Source organism: Mugil cephalus, chromosome 9 (assembly GCF_022458985.1).
Source record: "Mugil cephalus isolate CIBA_MC_2020 chromosome 9, CIBA_Mcephalus_1.1, whole genome shotgun sequence".
NCBI lineage: Eukaryota > Metazoa > Chordata > Actinopteri > Mugiliformes > Mugilidae > Mugil > Mugil cephalus.
In genome coordinates, this window is record NC_061778.1 from 5,381,710 (window position 1) to 5,404,036 (window position 22,327).

General features: G+C 41.2%; 1 protein-coding gene across 11 annotated transcripts in view; it reads right to left on the reverse strand.

Annotated features, from left to right (window-relative positions):
- The window catches only part of tenm4 (teneurin transmembrane protein 4), a 142,094-nt gene that overhangs the window by 94,080 nt on the left and 25,687 nt on the right, over window positions 1-22,327 (reverse strand). For all 11 annotated transcript variants that reach the window (XM_047594273.1, XM_047594272.1, XM_047594279.1 and 8 more), the window contains 2 exons: window positions 15,520-15,806; window positions 14,573-14,845 (listed from right to left, as the gene is read on the reverse strand). In XM_047594273.1, coding sequence (XP_047450229.1) covers window positions 14,573-14,845; window positions 15,520-15,742 — 496 coding nt within the window. In that variant the 5' untranslated portion in view covers window positions 15,743-15,806. The remainder of the gene's footprint in view (window positions 1-14,572; window positions 14,846-15,519; window positions 15,807-22,327) is intronic.

Here is a 22,327-nt window from a genome sequence, read left to right on the forward strand (position 1 = left end):
AATATGCAGGTCAGAAAAGGCATAAATGTGGTTGTGCAAATGTAACTAATCATAATCTGACTTGAGATGATGCTATAAACTGATAAACTAATAATATCGAATTAGCAAAATGAAATCAGGCTGATTATTTAAGGCTGTGTGTTGGAAACACGCCAAAGTCAAAGCGTGCGTGAGCTCAGGTAATAATTAAACTTATCACTGCTCTCCAGGCAATACAAACAACAAGATGGCTTCATTCCTTTTCTTTTCTTTTTTTTTTTTGCATTATTATTTGGATTCCCAAATTGACCCAAATTTAATTGCATTCTATTGCACAGCTGCAAGCTACAACTAGCCTTTTTATGAAATGAATACTTGATAGGTGATCTCATCACAGGAAAAAAAAAAAAAAAAAAAAAAAAAGAAGCAGCCCAAGGGGACAGTTCTGAAAAAGCCATAAACTTAATGCAGCAAAGGCAAATGATAGAGTGCGCTCTAAATATACACGTGGCATCTTCAGACGATGTTGATTTTTATTCTTTCTTTTATTTTACTCTTTAATAAAGATAAATCAAGCCGGATCAGAGACAACGTAAAACGGCCGCAGGATCACGACACTTTATGCTTCTCGTCAGACCGTGCACGACGCTGCACCCCGGGATACACCCCGGACAACACCCAGCAAAACACGGGCACGCACACACATTTGCAGAGGAAGTGGGAAGCGGGCTTTTACGAACCGACATCGGAAAACTAATAAATATTTCTCTGATGGTGGCGTTTACCTGCTAGGAATCAATATCGTAATAACGGAGAGTGAACATAATGTATGAGTGAAAACAGACTGTAAATGCCCATAAATGCCTTTTTTAATAGACAGGCACGACCATTACTGAGAAAATGGAAATTATATTTGTGTGTAATAAAAAAAAGTATTACCACAGAAGACACAGTTCCATTTAAGACTGCCCCACTGTATTTCTATGACCTCTTGAATCTCAGCATCCATTACTTACAACTACTGTGCGCTCTTAAGGAGATGCTGAACGCCAAATAATAAACGAACAGCTGGAATAAACCCAGGAAACAAGCAAAACTTATCCGGTCATTAAGTGAGATATTGTAGCGCCTGGACAACATTTGAATGAGAAATTGTGATTTTGAAACAAATTAGTGATTGTCACTGTTTCTATGAAAATGTTCACGGGCAACGACCCCGGGCAGAACAAATATCCACCCCTGTCTCCTATGTAAATCACGCCATTATGAGGACGCGCTCACTCGCTGCTAATCTGTTCATCTGCATGGAGGAGGAGGGAAATATCCAGCTAAGATTAAAAAAAAAAAAAAAAAAAAAAAAAAAAAAAGCAGTGACTGTGGAGTAGAGAAGACAGTCGGTGGCATTTCAAGGTATCACCTAGGAAGATGAAAAGGAGGCCAGAGTGACGGAGACTAGAGACGGCATTACTTCTCCAGGTGATTATAAGCGCAGACTCGCTCCCGAGTCGTCCTCTACCCACACCCCTGCCTGCCTGGCTCCTGCCACTCTCATCTATCCGGTCCACTCTGCTTCTCTCTGAGCTCTGAGAGGCAGTGCGCCCTGAAATCCAGTCGAAAAGACACCATCTGTTTCAACTTTCCCTGCGACAAAAAGAAGAATGATTCAGACGAGAAATGTAAAATTGAAAGCCTAAATGAACTGAATACAAATTCCTTCCAAGTTAAAGAGAAGTTTCCAACTTTCCTCAAAGGAGAACACAATGCACAGGGAGGTCGACCCCTGTCTGACGGTTAAGCTGATGCACTAAAACAATGATACAGTGTACTAAACAATTATTAACTGATCTACAGTCTTTGAGACCACACGTATATTTACATATTTTCATTTTTGCTAGTCTTACGAATCAGCCTGACACGGCTAAATCCCTCTTTTACAGCTCCATTTAAGCATCCCTGGGGGTTTCTTTGTTCTAGGATGAAAAGTAAAGGTTCCAATCTCCTCACCTCTCACTGTTAACCACATCCCGCAGACATGCAACGGGCGTCGTTAAGGATCTCCTGGTCAACACAAAATGCCAGCAGCCGACTTTGCGACAGAACATCTCCTCTAACTGCACACTTACACACACACACCCCGCCAAAAAGGCATAAAAACAGGCTTATAACAGCGTCCACACCCATTCGCAAAGTCCTCTGCAGAGGATTCCAGACTTCAAAGACGGGCACATGATAATCTGCTTTAAATGGATGTTCCAGAGCCTCTATCATAGCTCGATCATCGACTGAGCCGACTTAAACCATGGCTGAAAAAACAATGCTAATAGTGGATAATTATCAGCTTTTACTCGGTCTGCGCTGGCTGCTCCATTCCCTCTCCCATCACATACAGAGGCTGGTGAATAAACACAATGGCATGAATAAATAATGACCCCACAATCCTCTTAAGGTCCCCGAATAGTGTGTGTGTGTGTGTGTGTGGTGGGGGGGTGGGAGACAAAAGTTTACTTTTGGTGTTTGAGAGCAAGCGGAGCCTGAAATTGTAAGCGACTCATTAGGGCTACATGTGGCTTGCCTGGGGCCTCGCTGAACAAAGATGGCACCATCCCCGTCCTGTCATTCCTCAGCGCATTCTAGGCCTGGCCTAATAAAATTCTAAAGTATACCCTTAAGTAAAAGCTACACTCCCAATAAAAGACACTAAAGAGCTTAAGCACTGCCTCAAAAAAAAAAAAAAAAAAAAAAAAAAAAAAGCTCAAATCCTTCACATCTTCCAAACTTTCTTCAGGAATCAAAATTTTATAAGACCGAGTGGGAAACAGTGACTACGGGGAGGGACAGCTTTTGCGAGGTTTGCGCTGATGTTGTGTGTTACTAACGCAGTAATGCGAACGCTTCCATGCTAAAAGAGAACACCTCTGTCAAAACACGACTCCCTCCTCTCATCAGGCTCTCCAGACGGCTTACATAAAAGCCCACGTTTTTTTTTCAATCCAGACACTTTGTCAGTGTTGAAGATTTGATTTGTGTGTGTCTCCAGATCCCACAGACTGCGCACGGCAGTTCAAAAAGGGCCATCTAAAATACATGTCGTCAAGAGGTGTGTGTTTCCAGGCGATTATATAATTCACAGCATGGTACGTCACAAAGAGTCAGCAACACGGCCAAAAGGGTTCATCTGTAATATAAGAAGTTGAGTAAGGCAGGCGTGCCATGAATGAATCACGAAAAGAAAACAAAATGTCATTCTGATCCGGATATGAGTGTTTTGCAACAATTCAGGTGCGTCCCTTCTTCAATATTCTGTTTCGTGAAATAAATGCACACGGCGCATGGTGATAGTGGCCAGGAAGCAATAACAAGAGATAATGCGCGCGGACAGAAAGCACCTTTTCTGGAGCGTGATTGTAGAGGCTCTGGTCAGAACGAGGAAAAACACTTTCTATTCCAAATTTCTGGCGAGGTGATGAATAGAAATGAAGTTCCCGGGGTAGATGGAGCCCTAGCAACCGGAGATGGGCAACAACATGAACACCATGATTATCCTTTAATACTCAAACCAGTAGTGAAACAGAAGGATAACTTCCAATGTAGGTTTTCAGTACAGTTATCACCGTATGACAAATAGCAGTGTAAAGCATTACAAGAGAAAAACATTAAATAGTAGAAAGTCAGTTCTGGTGTGTTTTACTAACCTAAATGAATCCACTTTACTGGCTTGTGTTAATATTTTGGTTCTTAACAGGGCATCTACAGAGTAGTATTGCGAGGGTAGCAAAATCTTTGGTTGATTAGACATTTTTATATGTTTTTTTTTCAACACAAATTTAAATTTCTTTAAATACACATTAATATGAATCCAACGTATTTTAGTAAAGAGATAAGGGACAGCTTAATACTGATTGCAAAATGATAATAACAAGAGTTTAATATAGAACATATATAGAAGGTCCCTACTTTATCTCTCCCTGGCCAGACAAACATTGACGCCTGTTTTCGAGTATAAATTATGTTGCATTTGGGACAGCGTGGCGTTCTCAGCAGGATCCAGATTGGGGCCAATCAATTTTTAATGGATCAATATCAGCCATACAAAGCTTGATCTAATTTCATGTCAGTTTACTGCACTCCACTGCACTGTTTACCGCCCTCCGCCCAAAAGGTTACCATTTACTCATTTTCTCTTGAAAATAAAATGCATTTTCTCTGAATGCTTCGAAGCAAAGGAAGCAACGACACTGCCCTTGCAGCACTGCAGCATTCCCTGGCCCTTTATTGAATCATTGTTTTATCCTTGTGGTTGTGACTTTTCAGGTCTAAACTAAAAGTCTACGACCGCATAGGTTAGGGGGAGATACAAATATTGAATCTTTACTGTCTCCACAGCAATACTGACATCAAAAAGACAATGCAATCTGTCACTGGGGTGGCAGCTGAATCCAATCAAAGTGCCAAGCGTTCAATAAGTGATGTCCAACACATTACACAGTTTATCTTACTGTCAGACTTTAGGGGAAGTCAGGGGAAGTTTTTTTTTTTTTTTTAATGTCATTTACCAATATCAACAACAACTAAATATCACTTTCCATGTTCAGTTCGGTAAAAGCCTTCTAAATGTTGTTATCTCAGTCATCACATTATTGTGTAGGGTCATCCCGTATCACCAGTGTGGGTGTTGTTTTTAATGTAACTGTTTATCAGGCAGCTGACACACTGAATCAATTTATTTTCCTGCCCCCAAATTAAGCTGTCCAACTTGACATTTTGAAAACAACTGCCTCGGGGTGCCATCTATCCCTACTCTCGGTGGGGAAATGTTTCCATCTGTCCTGGACTACGTGTCCCGCTGGCACTAAGTGAAATGCTAAAACTGTTACGCATCTAACCTACTGTAAACACCGCTAGTGCTTCACTGGTAATAAGCCAGTTTAAAAAAGAGCCAAAAGTGTGCCTGTGCCGAAATTTGGTAATTCACACGCTGCAAGCGCTGTGAGGTTTGAAGACAGATAGAATGCAGCTCTGGTGTGACCTCCTGCAGAAGCTGGCAATTCATACGACAACGATAAGACTAGTGTTTCAACTGTTAGAGCAGTACTTTAGGGGAACCTCTGACGGCTGAGTGAAAACAAAGAAAAGAAAAAAAAAAAAACCACATAAATCTTATATCCTGAGCTATTTTCTTCAAAATGCACGGGCCGTGAAATTTCACTGTGCCTAGCTATTTTTACTGACAGAGAAGTAATCCTGGAAGAACCCGAGCTTTCCAACAGAACAAGCTTTTTGAACCGCATGGCCTTCATGTGTCAGAAAACTCTTACTACCCCCATGTTTAAGCGTCTTATTAGGAATTGCAACTCCGAAAAAACAAAAGTGGGGCCGCCGCAAATAATTAATCATAAAGTCGTACTCAGAGACGAGGCGCCTGTCTGGCATCTGTTATCACACGGCTCGTCTCGCGTTCAGTTCAAAGCCATGGCTTTCAAGTTTTAAGAGAAAAAGCCACAAATATTGTGCAGTTCCTGTCATGGATACTTGTCATCTTGATCTTCTGGAGTTTTACCGTCTGATTGTGCTGCTCTTTTCATATTCAGAGGTGCTTTGATGTTATGTACTTGTTAGGTTTGTAGCCGTTCGGTTTTTCAGCCATCTGCAGGGATGTAATACATGAGGTTGCAACGTGTACACGAGCACGAAAGGAATCTATCCCGGATCTTAGGGCCTTAGGACACATTGAGCCGATGGTCAGTTGTCGGTGAGCGTCTGTGGCCGTAGTTGGCCAGTAGTCAGACCCCTGTAGCTGGCTTTTCAGCCAAGTCAGTATGTTACCTTGGCAGTGGAACAAACTGGCTAGTGCATTGATAAACGTAGTGGACCGATGCTTGAGAAGAGAAACGGAAGTGACAAAGGTAAACAGAACTTTGAAATCAAGGAACACACAGAAGGTTATTCTAGTTTTTCATTTTTAAAATAACGTGATAATCTTCTAGAAGATAGGTCTTCAACAGGGGGTCCGCAACTGTGGAATCTTTGGTTGATTAGATTTTTATACATATATATATTTTAATTTACCCCCACAGATTTAAATTTCTTTACATACACATTAACTTGAATCCAACATATTTTAGTAAAGGGATAAATAGAGGCAGAAGACACTTCACTCATGCAGTAATACAGGACATCTCAACAGCGAACACAGACTACCACACTAGACCTGTCAATCCCTGTCCCTATCACTGCTCAGCCAATCACGATGCCGCATATTACACACTGACTGTCAGGTTCTGACAGTCTGTTCAGTCCCCAGGTAAAATCCCAGAAGCAAGCTGCAATATTAGCAGAAGAGAAGCTAACAGTGCAGCTCGCTCACATCAGCCAACTACCGAGGCCAAAATGGACTGCTTTGGCACTTGAACAAAAAATAGAAATAATAATAAAAAACCTGTGTATTATTTGAATAGCTTAATATTGAATGTAGAATGACAATAATGATGTATATTTATAAATAGCACCAAGTTTAATATAGAACATATAGTAGGTAGGGGGTTCCCTACTTAATCTCTCCATCAGTTTAGGGGTCCTTGGCCTAAAAAATTTATTCTAGACCCCTGGTCTAGAATAAATAAAATGTAGACCAGTCGATCAGCATGATTCAGGAGAGCTCCTCTTAAATTCCTAGCCTCTCAGCTAACCGTTTCCCTTTTTGAATAATGAATACAGACAACCGCCACTGGCTGATATGAACCTATTTCCTTTCACGCAGGTGCAGAGCGTACGTGCAGTCTGTAGCCTTTATGTTGTGTTGAAGTGCAGCTTTTTGGCCTTCGTTAGTCAAAGGTAGTGATTTGATGTCTGTTTGGTGTGTCTGTATCAGTAGAAGCATTTATTTTTAACGGAAATTAAAAAAAGAAGAAAACTTTTGGGTGATGAAATGACAAATTTAACTTCTATTGCATGTGTCTAAAAGTTGTTGTACCTGGATTTGTATCACAGACTTGCACATATCAGAGGTGACAGCTAATGAGAAAAATCTCAGCATGGAAGTATAATTATTTTTTATCTCATACTAGGGCAACAGCACGTTATGATCTCTGCTTCCTCAGACTCAATAACAAGTGCTAATTGCTTTCACTAAAGATAACCGGTTGTTCTGAGCAGTTTCACTGCAGGACTGGTACACAATTTTACCGTCCAAAATTAGATAAGATACGTGAAGATACATTCACATCCCAATTGTTTTATTTAGGTTTGTGCACACTTTAATTAGATATTCATTCATATCGTTGTGCATTTGATTTTAAAAACTGCATATAATGGTTAAAACTGCCCACTATCTGTTTGATAAGGCCAGTGTTGCTGCAGACTGTGAATACTGAATCAGAACATTGCTACTTGTATCCCATTTTAAGCAGGCAGAAGAGTATTCCCTGAAACTAACATAAATATAACATGAGCATGGATAATTGACTGTATGTTATATTGCTAAGAGAGGAACAGAAGTGGTTGGGACTGGGTTGGGATGATCCTCCATGGAGGGGGGCTCATCCTGCTCCATGTCGTGGCTTTGAGCTGCAGCGAGGCCTCAGTGGTAAGATGAGCCCTGATGTGCTGTTGGTTTAGACTGTCAGAGGCACTGGCAGGGAGCGGGTATGCAACTCCACAGATAACAGCCCAAAACTGTCCACAAGGGCCTCTAAAACCCAGCAAATTAGCCTGCAAATGAGCCAGAGAATATCTCTACTAATCCATGATCTGAGCGGAGACGCTGCCAAAAAAGTAAACAAATAAATAACTTCACAAGAAATACTGTGGGTGGAAATAAGTGCGGCTGTGAGCTGGGAAACCACTAGTGATTTCTTTGAAGCATCGTTTCGCCTGTTATTCCGCTGCTGCGATTCCTGCGACCGTTTCGGAACAAGCTTCCATGTAGCGCTCGATGTGGATTCAGTGAAATTACAGATCCCGATATTACAGAAAACACTGTCCCCTGCAGCAAAACATCACAGTCTCCATCGCAGATGCCAAAAGGCAATGATGCATCAAAATACATGAAAATAAAATATGTAAAAGCAATTTATTTTGGGAAAACTAATAACTTGTATACATGTATATTTCATCCTGGGCATTCAACAATACGGTAAATAAGTACTGTACTTGTTATTTAGTTTATAATTTAGCAAGTAAAAAAGATGCCTGTCAAAGGGAGGCAATTACTATCTGTGTAGGTCTCCCTTGTGCCTCTAAAACAGTTGTGACTCATCAGAGAATAGACATGGACCTTCTGAGGTCCTGTGGTGTCTAGCAACAGAAAACTTGATCAGTTTGGAGGCCAGATAAACACCTTGTGCAGTTTTTCCAATAAGTATCATCTACACGAATGCCAGAGCAGAAAGTTTCCCAGCCGAACACTTTATTATCACAAGATGGACAATGTTATATTGCCTCTCCTGTCAGTGGTTTTAATGTTGTGGCAGATTGGACTTCGCTATATGCCGCATGTAGAGAAATGTGAATCAGAGTTAATTGCCTGACATAAAAAGCAGTAAGATAAAAAAATCTAATCTGATTGATAAGGCGTAATATTCTGCAGCCGGCACAAAGTCAGGACTGTGATTAATAGTAAAAGCCTGTAGGGTGGTACAAGGTATAAAAAGAAGCAGGATGTTAAAACATTCAAGGTAACCTGAGCTTTAACATGCCAGTTAATTTTATAGTTATTCACTGTAAATGAGCATACTGTTAAAGTCTGCACATAACTACACATGCCAGAGTATAATAAATCACACATGAAACCATTTTATATCAACAACTACAAGCTACAGCAAACACCTTGAAACACTAAAATAGAAAGAGCAGCAATATACTTGGGGCCAGATCTACTAAAGGTCTGCATGTATAAAAATGTGCAAAAAAGGCTGTTTACATCCCGTCATTTACGCAATCAGTCTTAGTAAATCACCCGCAAACCACAGTTCCAGCCACACAAATTAGTACACGCAGTATGAGATCTTAGTAGATCCGGCCATTGGTGTATTGCATGGATAAACAAAAAAACCATGAAGAAGACATGATAATATTAATCTCCTATATTTGCTTATTTGTGCATTTTAAACACAAGTTGCCCAAGTTGCATAGAGGAGGAAAAGAAACACAAGTGGTATTTGGAACAGCTTTCTTAGACACATTTTGACGCATGGTCAAGTCCATGTGTCCCAATGTGTCTTCATGTGGTCATCAAGAAACATGAAGAAAATAACATTTTAAATAGTGTAATATGTAAAACAAATAATAATAATCGATGTGAACTTCTAACTGTTCTTCTTCCATTTTAGATGGATACTAATACAAAATTACAATGTACAATATTTATGTTATTTTATACTTTATGAGTCTGTGTTTTCCCCTTCAATAGTTTGCCTGAAGCTACATGACCACATTTATGTGTTAATTTAAAAATTTGCTGCTAATGAAGGCGACAAGCCAAAACAACTTGGCCTAATATAGTTGTCCCGCACATACAAGTGTTTATTCATGATCTTGACAGTTACATGTGTTGCTGTGTGTGTGTGTGTGTGTGTGTGTGTGCGCACAGTGAAAAATATGCGACATCTCCTCTTTAGTGCACGATGAAACAATCCCTCTCCGTGTTCCTACAGTAACACACTGCAATGACGCTGTACAACAAGCCCTAATGAATCCAGCCCTGTAATGCAGAAAAATCTTGTCTAATTGTTAGTCTGATGTCACTTCACCCCACAGGCTCTGAATGCAGAGGCTCCAGGGAAGTAGCTCAAAGTTAACACAAATCTCAACTGTGGAGTGTGCCTCACCGTCATTTGCTCACACACCTCAGGCGGGCGTGGCCATGGGCAGAGGTATTTTGGTGTGCACGAAGATTAAAAGTACAAAAGTGCAGCATGTTCCGGGGTTATTTTTAGGAAAGCATCTGTATGCAGAGGGCACATTTCTAATGTGATTCCTTTTTTTTCCTTTCATCTAACTCAGTGGTCTTGTGTGTAACCAACAGAGAAATAAGGAACATTTCGCTATATGAGTTATACTGGACTGTGATAGGGAATAAAACAATCTTTATTTTGGCACTGTAATGCTAATGCTTCTATTATTTTTCCGATTTTTAGAAAAAGAAACACAGCGCTTAACAAAAGGTGTCCTATTATTAGGGATGAATTCCTTAACAAAATTACTACGAATTTGATCTCCCTCTAGCTCTGTAGCTGTTTTTCTCTCCCGTGGAAACGTGGCTCGGGCCAAGAATAATGACAGCGAAAAGAACTTAACAAAGCTTCTTTCAATACTTGGATAGGGGACAGGTTGATGTACTCCCCACTCAAGTTCAAACCTGTGAGAGATTTGCTTTTCAAAGCCCCCTCAGCCCTTTTGGGGCCGTGACGAGTTTCTACGAGGAACACCTGTCCCTCGTAGACAGTCGTGCTACGTTCAAAAGATCCAGTAACTGAGCGTCGCCCTGCAGCTCTTAACCTCAATCTTTCAGCAGTTCAAAGTTTCTTCTGAATCTTGAACTCTCCAAAAAGCATGTGATGCAGGTCGCAAGGGAATGAGTCATTGTCACTGCGGAGATTATTTTCCTTGTAGTTTGTTACCCGGTTAAGAAGGTTAATGCTAATTATTATTACATTAGTGGTGCTGGTAACTATGAATAGACGACATGCTTGCTTTTGTTTTATTTGTTTCATTTTTTTAAAGTAATTACTCAGAGCTATAATTAATAATATTAAGATTTGAGTAATAAGCTGTAAAGTAGACCCCTGAAGCTATAGCTCAATAATTAATAAGAAAAATCTGTAAAAAGAAAGCAGATGTGCACATGAACACACTGGTCACTAAGTGTCTCGACATCAATCATTATTGCACTTACCCCAGCTGAACACACGATCACATCAGCAGATAAGCCTCCGTGTGCTTTGAAGGCATGAAACGCTGATTGATGACTCGCGTTTAATCATGCAGAACGAAAAACACAAGTGAATTAAGAAATCTGATGACCATTCATCTTCAGGTCCAGTTTTTTTGCTTGTGACTTTAAAATGATTAGACTTCGGAGGAGCCTTCAAAGGCTGCTCACTGTGAGGTCTGCAGCAGGCCTGTGTGCCTCCTTTTAGCATCTACAGTATGTCCAGACTCCTAGAATACATGCAGCGAAGACTTCATAATTTTATCCAGGCGTAAGTGTGAAACTTTGATGTAATCAACATTTGTCGTAATCAACATTTGTCGTAATCAACATTGATTTTTTGTTTGACCTGTGGGGTAAATCGGGATTTTGAGGGTGACATGGCTCCAACTGTGGCTGCTGCCTGCACATAGGTATAAAAATACAATAATGATATATTGTTTCTTATAAATAATACTATTGTGTTTTCTGCAAACTCCCTCCATTAAGTTCAAGAGAATTTCTAAGATCAGATTTTTGCATTTTTTTTCTTTGCATTTTCGCAAACACGCTCTTCATCTAAAGTAAAGCAGCCAGAGTTTCGACTGGAACTAAAACGAGATTATGCTGCACCAATCATTGCATCAGTCCCGTGTAAGATTTTCTGACATGGGCTTAAGATTTTATTGAGTACATTCAAAGTATAGATGGATGTATCACTGAGCCCTTGCCAACCCGCTTGGCGTGTACAGTCAAACCCAGGCACTCAAGCAATCTGTTCTGACAGTTTTTTTTTTAAAAAGTGGCGTCTGCAAATTCTGTGTCGCTGCCTGTTTTTTGTATGACATTCGGTTTCAAAAGCACTTTGCCAAGTGAGGTCAAAATGTTCATCATTTTTAGCGATGCTAATTATTATCATTACGACAGCTACTGCTAGTACATGCACCAGACTGAGTAGGGTACGGTTATTTCTGATTGCTCCAACACATTGCCAAGAGGCAAGGCTATGGAATTTAAAATGATTTCAGAAGTGGGTCAAAATATTCGCTAGTTGCTCGCGCGCCCGAAAAGCAATCAAAACTCAGCTGCAGCGTTGTGCGACACTTTCACGAGGAGATTTCACTGGAGTTCCTGGAGGCTTTTCCCTGAAGCGACGCGTATAGTTATCGGGATTTGAGTAACGAGCAATAATAAAAAAATAAATAAATTAATCAACTTCAAAAACTAAATATTACAGAGATGAGTTTCACAATGTATGGTTTACTTCTAAAGCTATTTTAAATTAAATAGTTTCTTTAGCTGAAATAAACCAACCATATCACTAAATTACATATATATATATATATACTGTACATGTGTATTGTGAACGCTATATCTCTCCTCAATCAACGCACAAAAGATCTCCCATGAGGATGGAGTAAAAGAAAGCAAAGTCAGTACACAGCTAACCACCCACTGGAACTAATTACATTTTGTCCTTAGAAAAATATCGGCGTCAGTCACACAAGCCTTTCCCTGTCAACAAGAAGTGTGTAGGCCTCAGCCGCATTATTTTTCTCCACAGGTTATGGAACACATGAATAACAACAGGCTTTTGTGGCTATCTCCTCTGCTGGTTCTCATGGTTACGGAAATGTAAAAGCCTCTCCGTGACAGTGGGGGAAAGTTGGGATTAGAGCACACATCTGGATAAGCTGTTATTGGGTAAAAACCAAGAACAGCAACCCCTCTCCCAAAGCCAGCAGTCTGGCCGGCCTCCTTGCTGTTCAGACTCTGTGGGATGTGCAATGACTCAGCAGCCACTGGCTGCGGGAAGTGTCCTGAAGGGGCTCCCTAGGGATCACAGTCTACATGGGAAGGATACACAAACATACCTGCACACACTGCATGATGCCACCTTTAACTTCTATACTAAGTAGGGAATGTCAATAACTGCATTAGATCTGTCTATAGTTCTGCTCTGTTCTATCCATCCAGTTATTTATTATTCATACCAATCATGTAGAGGCAAGAACAAAATTATCCGCGAGAGGTTTTGTTCACACTACACACATGAAATCACCCCATCAAGAAAACTGTTCCAAAATTGCTATTGCTTATTTGCATGCATTAAAACCAGGGTCAAGTAAGTCACATGTGAAGTGGGGGGAGAACTGCCCAGCAGCTTGAATACATTAAAGCAGAGTAAATGGCTTGTTGATTTAAAGAGATTAAAGCACACACAAGCAGGCCTGCTCGATGGATTTTAATTAACTTGCCATATATAAATTATATGTTATCAGGCATTACTGAATTAAATGCTGAATACAAGTGCTCTTTCTGCTTGGGTGAGTGGAATAAAAAGCTACTTAGAATCTCGATTGGGCCTCACAGATGCATGATGCAGCAGCTACGGGTGCTCTGAATGCGTTCCAGTGTACCAATCCCCGGACAGCCATCTGAGGAGATTCTGTTTAATTATGTACAATACAGCAAGATTCAAGTCCCTTGGCATCTCAGATGATCAAGCGGAGGGATGCCACGTTCTCTCCCCGAGTCGTCCGGGCAAATGGATTCCACTTCCAGGAGTCATTTCTGTCAGTTATAATAAGAAGCTAATACATAATGTGACAACCTCTAGAATGCAAAACTCCTCAGAAGGTTCTCTGCGAGGCTGCGTCAGTGCAATCAGAGTTTCGCCGCCGAGCCCTTGATGATTTTGTCTATTTATGAAGTACCCAGGGAACAGCATCATAAATCTGCCAGTTAATATGCACGACTCAGGTTTGTGGTTAATTTTGCATCATGCAAAACAGAGCCTAGATTTTACTAGATAGCAGCTTCGGGTAAGATCATTTAAATAATGCTGTTTCGCAGAATCTGAGGCCCCTGCAGAAAGGGCAGACGTTATGGTCAAAAAAAAAAAAAAAAGCCACCAAGTACTGCCTGCACTCTGCACCGACTTCACCCCGAGACTTTTTATTTCAATGTACGTACTGTTTAAGAAACGGAATATACTGAAAAAGGGATGAGCAAGCACAAAATTCTGCAGTATCATGACTTAATATGGCGGCACATTTATCCACAGAATGACGGGTGTCTTTTCCAGAATTGCTTTTGTCATCTGCCATTTTCTTTGCCGCTGGTCAGGCGACGCCACTGCAGGCCCTTGGGCACTAAAATATACACACCAAGTCAGAGAAACATACAAAATGGTTTCCCCACTTCCTCCCCACCAAAAAAAGAACCTGCCAGACCGTTTTCTGTCAAAGTCCACAAATACATAGTGATCCATACCGCCGCAACACAAAGAGCAGAGCGGGAGCGAAGTGAAGAGGGAAACCAGAAAACTGACTCTGTTTGTTTCGTTAAAAATTCATATACTTAATATGACGTTGTAGGATATTTCAAAATCTGAATAAAATGGTCATTAATGAATGGAAAGTCTGTATAAAAAAAGAAAAGATGCAGCTGGCCTGGTTTTGCACTGTCATTAACCATTTGACAAATTCCAACGTAATTATCGCTTTGTCCTTTGACTGCACCTAGAATTCTGCCCCCTGTGTTTTTATTCTGTGTTAATAATTATGCCTTAGTGTAAAGAAACATGCTTTACGGATCTGATATCGCTGATATCAAATCCCCATGGAAAAAAGACACAATGCAAACTCAGCGGTGTGATGTGAGACGGAAGAGAAAGCGCCCTACCGTTTTCCGTGTTCTCATGTTCGGTGTCGGTGAGGGTTAGGTTGGAGTTGGCCCTGCTGGAGAGGCACGAGCTGCGGCCTGACTTGGTGTTGCTGCGGCCCCATAACCTGACCGCGTGCTCCGGCGACATGATGCCGTCCGTCTCCGTGTCGGCGTCCGAGCCCACGCTGACGGAATAGTCGCGGTGCGGCATCCCCAGCTCGGACCTGTACGTGGCCACGTGAGACGGGAGGCCTTCTCCGAAGCCCAGGTCTCGGAGGGAAAAGTCTGCACCTGCGACAAGCCAACGAAAAAACACGTTTCAGGAAACTCGCACGACCGCTGACAGCGTCACTTTAAAGAGTTGCGTTTAGTATCGACTCATCTAGGATCTGTACATGAACGGCTTTCTCCACATTCATCTCAAGGTCCCCTTGCTGGGCTTGTGAATCATTGACGGTTTTTGTCTTTCGTTCATAAAATCCCTAATTCACGCTTTACTGTGTTTAAGTGTCATATCTAAAAAGTTGTCTCCCAAGGTAACTACCATTCTGACCTCAAGTTAAGAGTAAAATAACTCAGGCTCCGTGGAACATGGCTGCATCAGTACGATTAAAACAAAGTGTTTTTTTAAAAGTAATTCTAATTTTAGGGACTTAAAGTTATCTCAATTGAGATCAATAATATATTTGAATGAGCAGGTGAAAGTGTACATGTCATCCATGCAGTTTTCACCACTGAAGTTCAATCCCTGGCCACCTCTGTTAATAATCATGCTGCGACCTCTGCTGTGAATTACCAAGAGATTCCTCATTAAAAAACAATGATCCATATGCTAAGAACAAGCGGTAATGTGCCCTTTAACTAAGAATCAACTACCACTAATGTAACTATAGACGCCCCTCGCTATATCGCTGACGTTCTTTTCTATTGACGTAGTGGAACAGGTCTTGTGTTGCTGGACTCACCTTGCCGATTGAACTCATCCACTTCGTGATGAACCATTTCCTTGACGCGGCTCCCGTACGCCATTCTTGAGTCATGGTCGAAGGCTTTGAGCGTTTCGCTGGAGCTGTAGGATTTGGAGTTGGGTTTGCCGTCCTCGCTGTCCGCTGAGGAGCTGGTGTAACGGCGCTCTGTGTCATGCCGGGCGGTGAGAGATCGGTAAGGTCTGCGCTCCTTCACTTCCATGGCTGCCTCCGCTCTATTTCCAAAGTCAAATGTGGGTCACGATGCCAGATTAGTTCGAGTGATTCTGGAGAAGAAAAACAGACACAAATGCACAACGTTAACGCGTGAAAAAACAGGCATTAACTGCAGGGTTGATGTAATACTTTCTTAAAGCATCAGTTGTTTTTACTTTAACACACAAAGTGAGGTTAGAAAATATCAAACATTTATCACTTGCAGCATTATCTGTTATTGCGAGAGGCATGCTGCTAGTTCATGTTAAAAAAAGACATTTATCATTCGAAAAATAAAAATCCGATATTATCCCTTCACATACACACACGCACACTTAACCGAGCCGCTGCAGAAATACATAAAATGCAAATGCATGTTCCCGACCAGCGTGTGCACGGCTCAGCACACACAGTGAAAAGCACAAACCACCAGGATTAGATTTAATAAAATATGGCACAACAAATCTTGCACCTATAAAGTTTACGGTGCAAGTCCCCCACAAATATTCGATTTTATGTGCCGTATAGGAATGCCGGGTCTCCAGCATCGGCAAAAGTGGCAGGTGTCCTTCCATGAATTGTGTTGTTTATAAGTTACAAATCATCGCCGGTTGAAATCTGAGGTGGCAAACAAATCTGGGGCCGCACTGAACCAGCAGAGATGATTAAAATCCGCAACATAAAACCACAAATGCCAAACAGCACAAGCATGGGATCGATAAAGGGGGGAAACTTTTACCATTCAGCCATGTTTTCTCGCCTCAAAGGGCAAAAAAAAAAGAAGTGACGAAATTACAGACGAAAAACAAGAGGTTACTGTCTCCACCAAACACGACATAAATTGATCTGTAATACAACAGTAGCTAAGAGCCACGGCCTTGCAAACAAGTCATTTAAACCGGGCACTGCTTTAAAGATATTGAGCCGGATTAACAAATGTCACCATGCATGTAACTTCATTATAGACTTAGTCACTGTTTACTTGGGAGCTGAAGTCCGACGCATTTCACAAATGCAGCATCACAATAAATATCTAGCGCCCAGGATTCTGCCTCTGGATTACTTGCCAGTTATTTTACTATAAGCAGAAATGAGAGGTGACTCACTAGATAAGAGGATGCAGCTCTTAGAGAAAGAGGAAAAAATTACTTCAGGCAAATCTAAGATTTCTTTCTTTTATTTTATTTATTTATTTTTTTGACAATACGTGTTGAAAAGACAAGGATTTTTTCACAAGATAATCTCTTTATGAATACTGTATGAGATTTGTGCCGGACAGAACAGTAAACAATAATCCTCAGTGAACTATATTTGGCCCTGCTCTGAAAAAAAAAAAAAAAAAAAAAGTTTTATTTAAGACACCATTGTTGGGTTTGGGGGTTTCTTTTTGTATGTATTGACAGCTGAAAAGATCCTGGTGATTAATGACTTGAGGCCTCAATACCAGGACCTCCGCCACATGGGGAGGTGGGGGTGGGTAGTGGGGGGGGTGGGGGCGAATGCTCCCACTCAGCAGCCACAAGAGCACTTCAGCTGCTCCCAAGATCTCAGATGCAGCTTGTATGAGTTGCTAATTTTTTACCTTTTACTCAAGATTCTTGATGCTATGCAAATGCGGGGGTGCGAGCAGAGAACAAGCAGCTTTCTAAAGTTTCAAGAATGTTCCGTAAAGTGCATTGTTTTTGTTTCCAAAGAGCTCCGGCCCAGGGCTTTGGCCACGTCTCTTCTGCGCAGCCCCTTCCTCCTCATTATTAATCAGCTAGCATGCAATGAGACGTACTTTGGAGACCATGGGAAACTCCGAAGAGTTTTTCCCTTTTTCAAAGAAGCAACAGACCATGCACGATGACAGATGATACGGGGATGGAAATGCTCTCCAGCCTTGAGGTGGTTTCACTTTAAATGACGGCGGCGGAACGTTCGCACGAAGCAAGCTGTAAAAACAATATTTATTAACATCTGACATTGTCATTGTGTTCCAGCGCCAGAGAGCAAAGCTGTTGCTCATCTGGCTGAAACCTGGGAGAAGGTGCAAAAACAAAGAAAATGCCGGCACTGTATTGTTTTTGTTTGAAGTACTGGTACATGAAGGTAATAAAAATGGTTTTATTCAACTAAGATATCTCATCACCTACTAGGAAACGCAAATAATAAGGGATCGAGAGACTGTTTCTAAGGTGTTATTGTCATTTCATTATAAGATCGGAGGAACTGAGAGTACCGCGATGCGGTGAAAGGAGGAGGTTAATGAGGGTACATTCAAGGCTCTGTTAGAAAAGTTATTTACAAAGACCAGAGAAAAATGCCTGCCATGGACTGAAATCTCTGAAACCAAGATAAGAGTCATGCTTTTATTTCCAAGACAAAGTCCTACAGTCTGAGCTGCAGAGCTTGAGCGGTGCCAAAGAGGCTAACTGCATATCTATGCAATGATCCGAAATCAATCGAGGTCTCTCTGGATAGACAAAGAAATGATGGATGTTGTGTTTTTCCTCTTTAAAGCAAATGCAGGCATCTACATTTTTCAATTACAATGACTACAATTGACCAGAGACGGGTTTGTCTGTAGGCGTAAAAGAAATGTATAGCAGCTGTAAGCGCGGTAATAATGTGGTTCAACAGGCAAAGAGTTGAACAATGGGCTGCCAGTTGAAGTATTCAAATACAGTAACGACTGGAATCATAATGAATAATGTGCTCGAGATCATTCGATGTGTTCACTACTTCAGGGTTTCTACGGTGCACCGAGGAACACAGTCAACCAGAAAACGGTCCGAAGTCTTACTGCTCAAGAAAAAGCTAAGCTCAAGAACAGTTGTAGTCAATATTTCAGGAAGTTGATGCACAGCTTACACGGAACCAACTGAAATGTGCAAATTATTACGGAGAGAGGATCATACGTTGCATTATGATTTGCTAGTCTGTCTGGCAGTCACTGATTGTTTTCCGAGGCGTAATAAAGATTTCTCCACCTATGATCAAACGTTGAAATCTGTTTCATGTACTGAACGGTGCTTGTGCAGCAGCTGCTCATTTCAGAAGGAAATTAACCAGCTACATCAGCTTCATGCCACCACAAGAACCGTTTGGATAAAACCTACAGTTTTAAAAGCACAGACTGGCCAGCTGTGTCTGTGTCTTAAAGGGTTCTCTTATTTACCCAGATTTACTTTCATGGACAGATGGATGTTTAAAATAATCACCCTTTGTTGCTATAGATCATCGAATCACCAGTGGCGCTGATCCCAATCTGGGAACCCATCAGCTAGCTTAGCCTCTAGGGGCAATGGACAACATTCGAGGGCTTCTGGTGTAGCTTACAAAAATCTGGATAACATCAAGCTATATTAAAAACCATCCAAAGCAAAGCTATTCACAAACCAGTGATTGTCTGCAATTTGGAACTTGTGAAGGAAGAAAGGAGTTGTCTAAAGAGATGTCTAAAATTGAACAGTTTCTCTTAACGGTTTAAAGCTGACAGAGTGCGACAAGGCGTTCCACCTCTTTAGCTCGCCACTCAGTTTACCTGCACATAACTGAAGCCCACTTAAAAGTGACAGGTCCATACTAGAAAAGCTTCTAGCATCAAAATCTTCCCTCCACATTCTACATATGCACATGCAGACATCTGCAGACATAAATAGATTACAACTCAAACACAATTGACTCGCAAGATCAAACCCAGAAACACAGCCATTGGCGGTGAAAACAAAATAAATAAAAAAATTAAAGAGAAACACCAACTGTGTGGGTCGGAGCAAGATCTTAAAACTATTTATCAGACCAACATACCCCGAAAATTGCTTTTTATTATTTATGTTTTTTTTTCTACGAGTAACGCTTTCGGTGAAGTCCATCTACGCACGCTGCTGCTAAGACTTTACCCAAAATCAACTAAAGCTGAAAAACTCTGAAGCCACGAAAATGTCAGCAGGCATAAAACTTGCGTGGCTGCAGAGGAGTTCCTCGATGTGATGTTAATCTCCTACTACGGCACACAAAATCTGTCAAAGCAACCCATAAAACAAACCTCCCGCTGTTTGAACAATGCGCTACAGACGCTCCCGTTAAAGCACTTGTTGAGGTTTTTACTGTGGCCATTGCTCCAATGTCAGGAGTTAAATATGGGATCTAAATAGGTGGGAGGAATTTGGGGTACAATATAAATGCAAATGGCTCTGTACTATCCATCAAACAATTAGCAGCGTGCTGAGAATTGCTATTCAGTGCTGGTGCATATAAATCTAGCCTTCTCCTTCCGCACCACCCTGTTTTCCATTATAATTAATTGCTTGCTGCTCTTTACATGTCGCGGATTTTTCAGTGCGGGATCTTGGACGAAACGCGAACATACCCAGTCAACGCGGTGAAACGAACAAAGAAACACACATGTACGATGTTTGCCGAATCCCTTGAAGTATAATCTAAAATGATTACAGATTACTCGCCTGAGAAACCACTTAATTGATCATGAACATTGGGAGACAATGTGTTACGGATGAATGGTGACATTTCAGACAAATGACTGCTGGTACATAGCACACGGCCCGATAGCTACTCAGCTGAGGCAGACCTAACTGATGCCATGGATAAATTATCACTGTTAATCAGATGATAAAAATGAACATCAATTAACACATCCCAATTTAACATTAAAATAAAACCTGTAGTAATACATGTAAACACACAGTACATATATAAGCCTCTATATTATCACAATATTTAGGTGTTGATTTTTAGATTTAAATGTTGTCGTGTGTTCGACTTTTGCACAATAATTTAGTTTATTATCTTTTTTCAACAGCGAATTTTACCCCCAAAAAGGAAAACCTCTGAAACCTCCGCCTTTGTTTTACCTCCTTCTTCCTGCATGCTGATCGGGATAAATCTCGAAAGCACCATCTGTTTGACTGACAAGTCGATTGATTTTATTATTCTAGTCCTAACAAGTTAATCTCATGTTTGCCATTTATATAATAAAAGATCAATACATCCGCGTGTCGATACAACATTGCCACACAAAATCTCATCTTGCTTTGCTGTATCAATTCCCTCCCCCCACTCCCACTCCTGCCTCTAATAAATCAGCTTTTAAAAATACATTATTGAATTGTTCCTGTTTTAATGATTTAACCTACAGCCGAGGGATTAGCGACAGTTAAGTCCACAACACTGCAACGCAAACATCTACAAACACAAGCAGCCGGTAGGGGCAACTGAGGGGGGAAATTTGGGCAGATATCAAGAACATTGTCTACATGGTCCATTGAAAGCAAGGAACCCTCCATACAGGCACCACTTACTTCTTTTCTGCACGATTTTCACATGCCTGGGCTCTATAGAAAAAAAGGCTCCTCAGTCAACAGAAAGGTGTGTTTTCAATAGAGGCACAAAAAAAAAAGGACTCGGGTAGATGGGGTGGGGGGTGGGGGGGGGGACTGAATGGCATGCCAATCAGTGCTGAATTTGGTAGTGCAAATGGAAGCCGGGGAGTAGAGGGGGCCACGGCGGTGATGGGGGTATCTCGGCAGCTGCCTCCTTCCGGGATCAAAAGCGAACCCCGCCGCCAGCGCATTAAACAGAATGCGCAAAAGCCTTAACATAAACAAAAGTAGCCTGGGACCACTGCTGCAGCACGCTCCCTGCTACTAATCACTCTGAGCAATTCAAGGTTTAGTCCTGGCAGAAGGAGCAGGCGATGGAGTAATGCTATTAAACCAGCCCAGTAAATAACAGGGAGAAGCAGTCTATTTATTCACTTTGTGCAATGATGTACGCTGCTGACCTTGGCATAAAAACAGCACGAGAAGACCGATCCAGAGTTATATATCCTGAACCGAATCAGAAGAAATACATAATACGTCCTCCTAAGGCTCACAAAACTCCTGAAATGAATGGTGATTTCACATAGATTTAAAAGAGGAACTCTCGATTAGGTTGAAGTACTCTGGCGGTGACCTGACTCTCATTAGTCTGCAACGAACGCTCATTACCCTGAGAAGGCAAGACCTGATTTACGGTTTCGCCTGCAGTGAAACCAAACTAATACCAGCTAAGGAATAATCAACTTAATGTAAACTTGCTACTGTCAAATTCACTTTTACAAATATTTGAGGTTTGCAGCCGTGGCCAGAGGAGACCCTAAGGGAGGAAAAACATTGCGAGTGAATGATGCGCTGACCAAAAAACATTTTTTAGTGCTGTTTTCATGCCTTGAGGATTTTAAGGAATTAAAAAAAAAAAAAAAAAAATACCTGTTGTCAACCTGCTCTCAGAGCATGAAAAGTGTTTGAGTTTCATACGGCAGGTTTAGAGATAAAAGCCTTTGAGATTTCAGCCACATCCTGCAGTAATATAGAAAATGACTCTGGTATCTGGTGCTAATACATCTTAAGAAAATAAGAGCAATTGTTATGTCTTCAATAGGTGGTGGAAAAAATATCGATAAGGCAATAGATCGCACAATACAACATCAATTCCGGATGTCTTAATATCGATTTTAAAAGAAAAAGAAAAAGTCACGTTTAGGACCAATCGTAAACGACTTCCGCACCTCCACCACCACTTTTTCTGTACAACTGCAATGAATTAG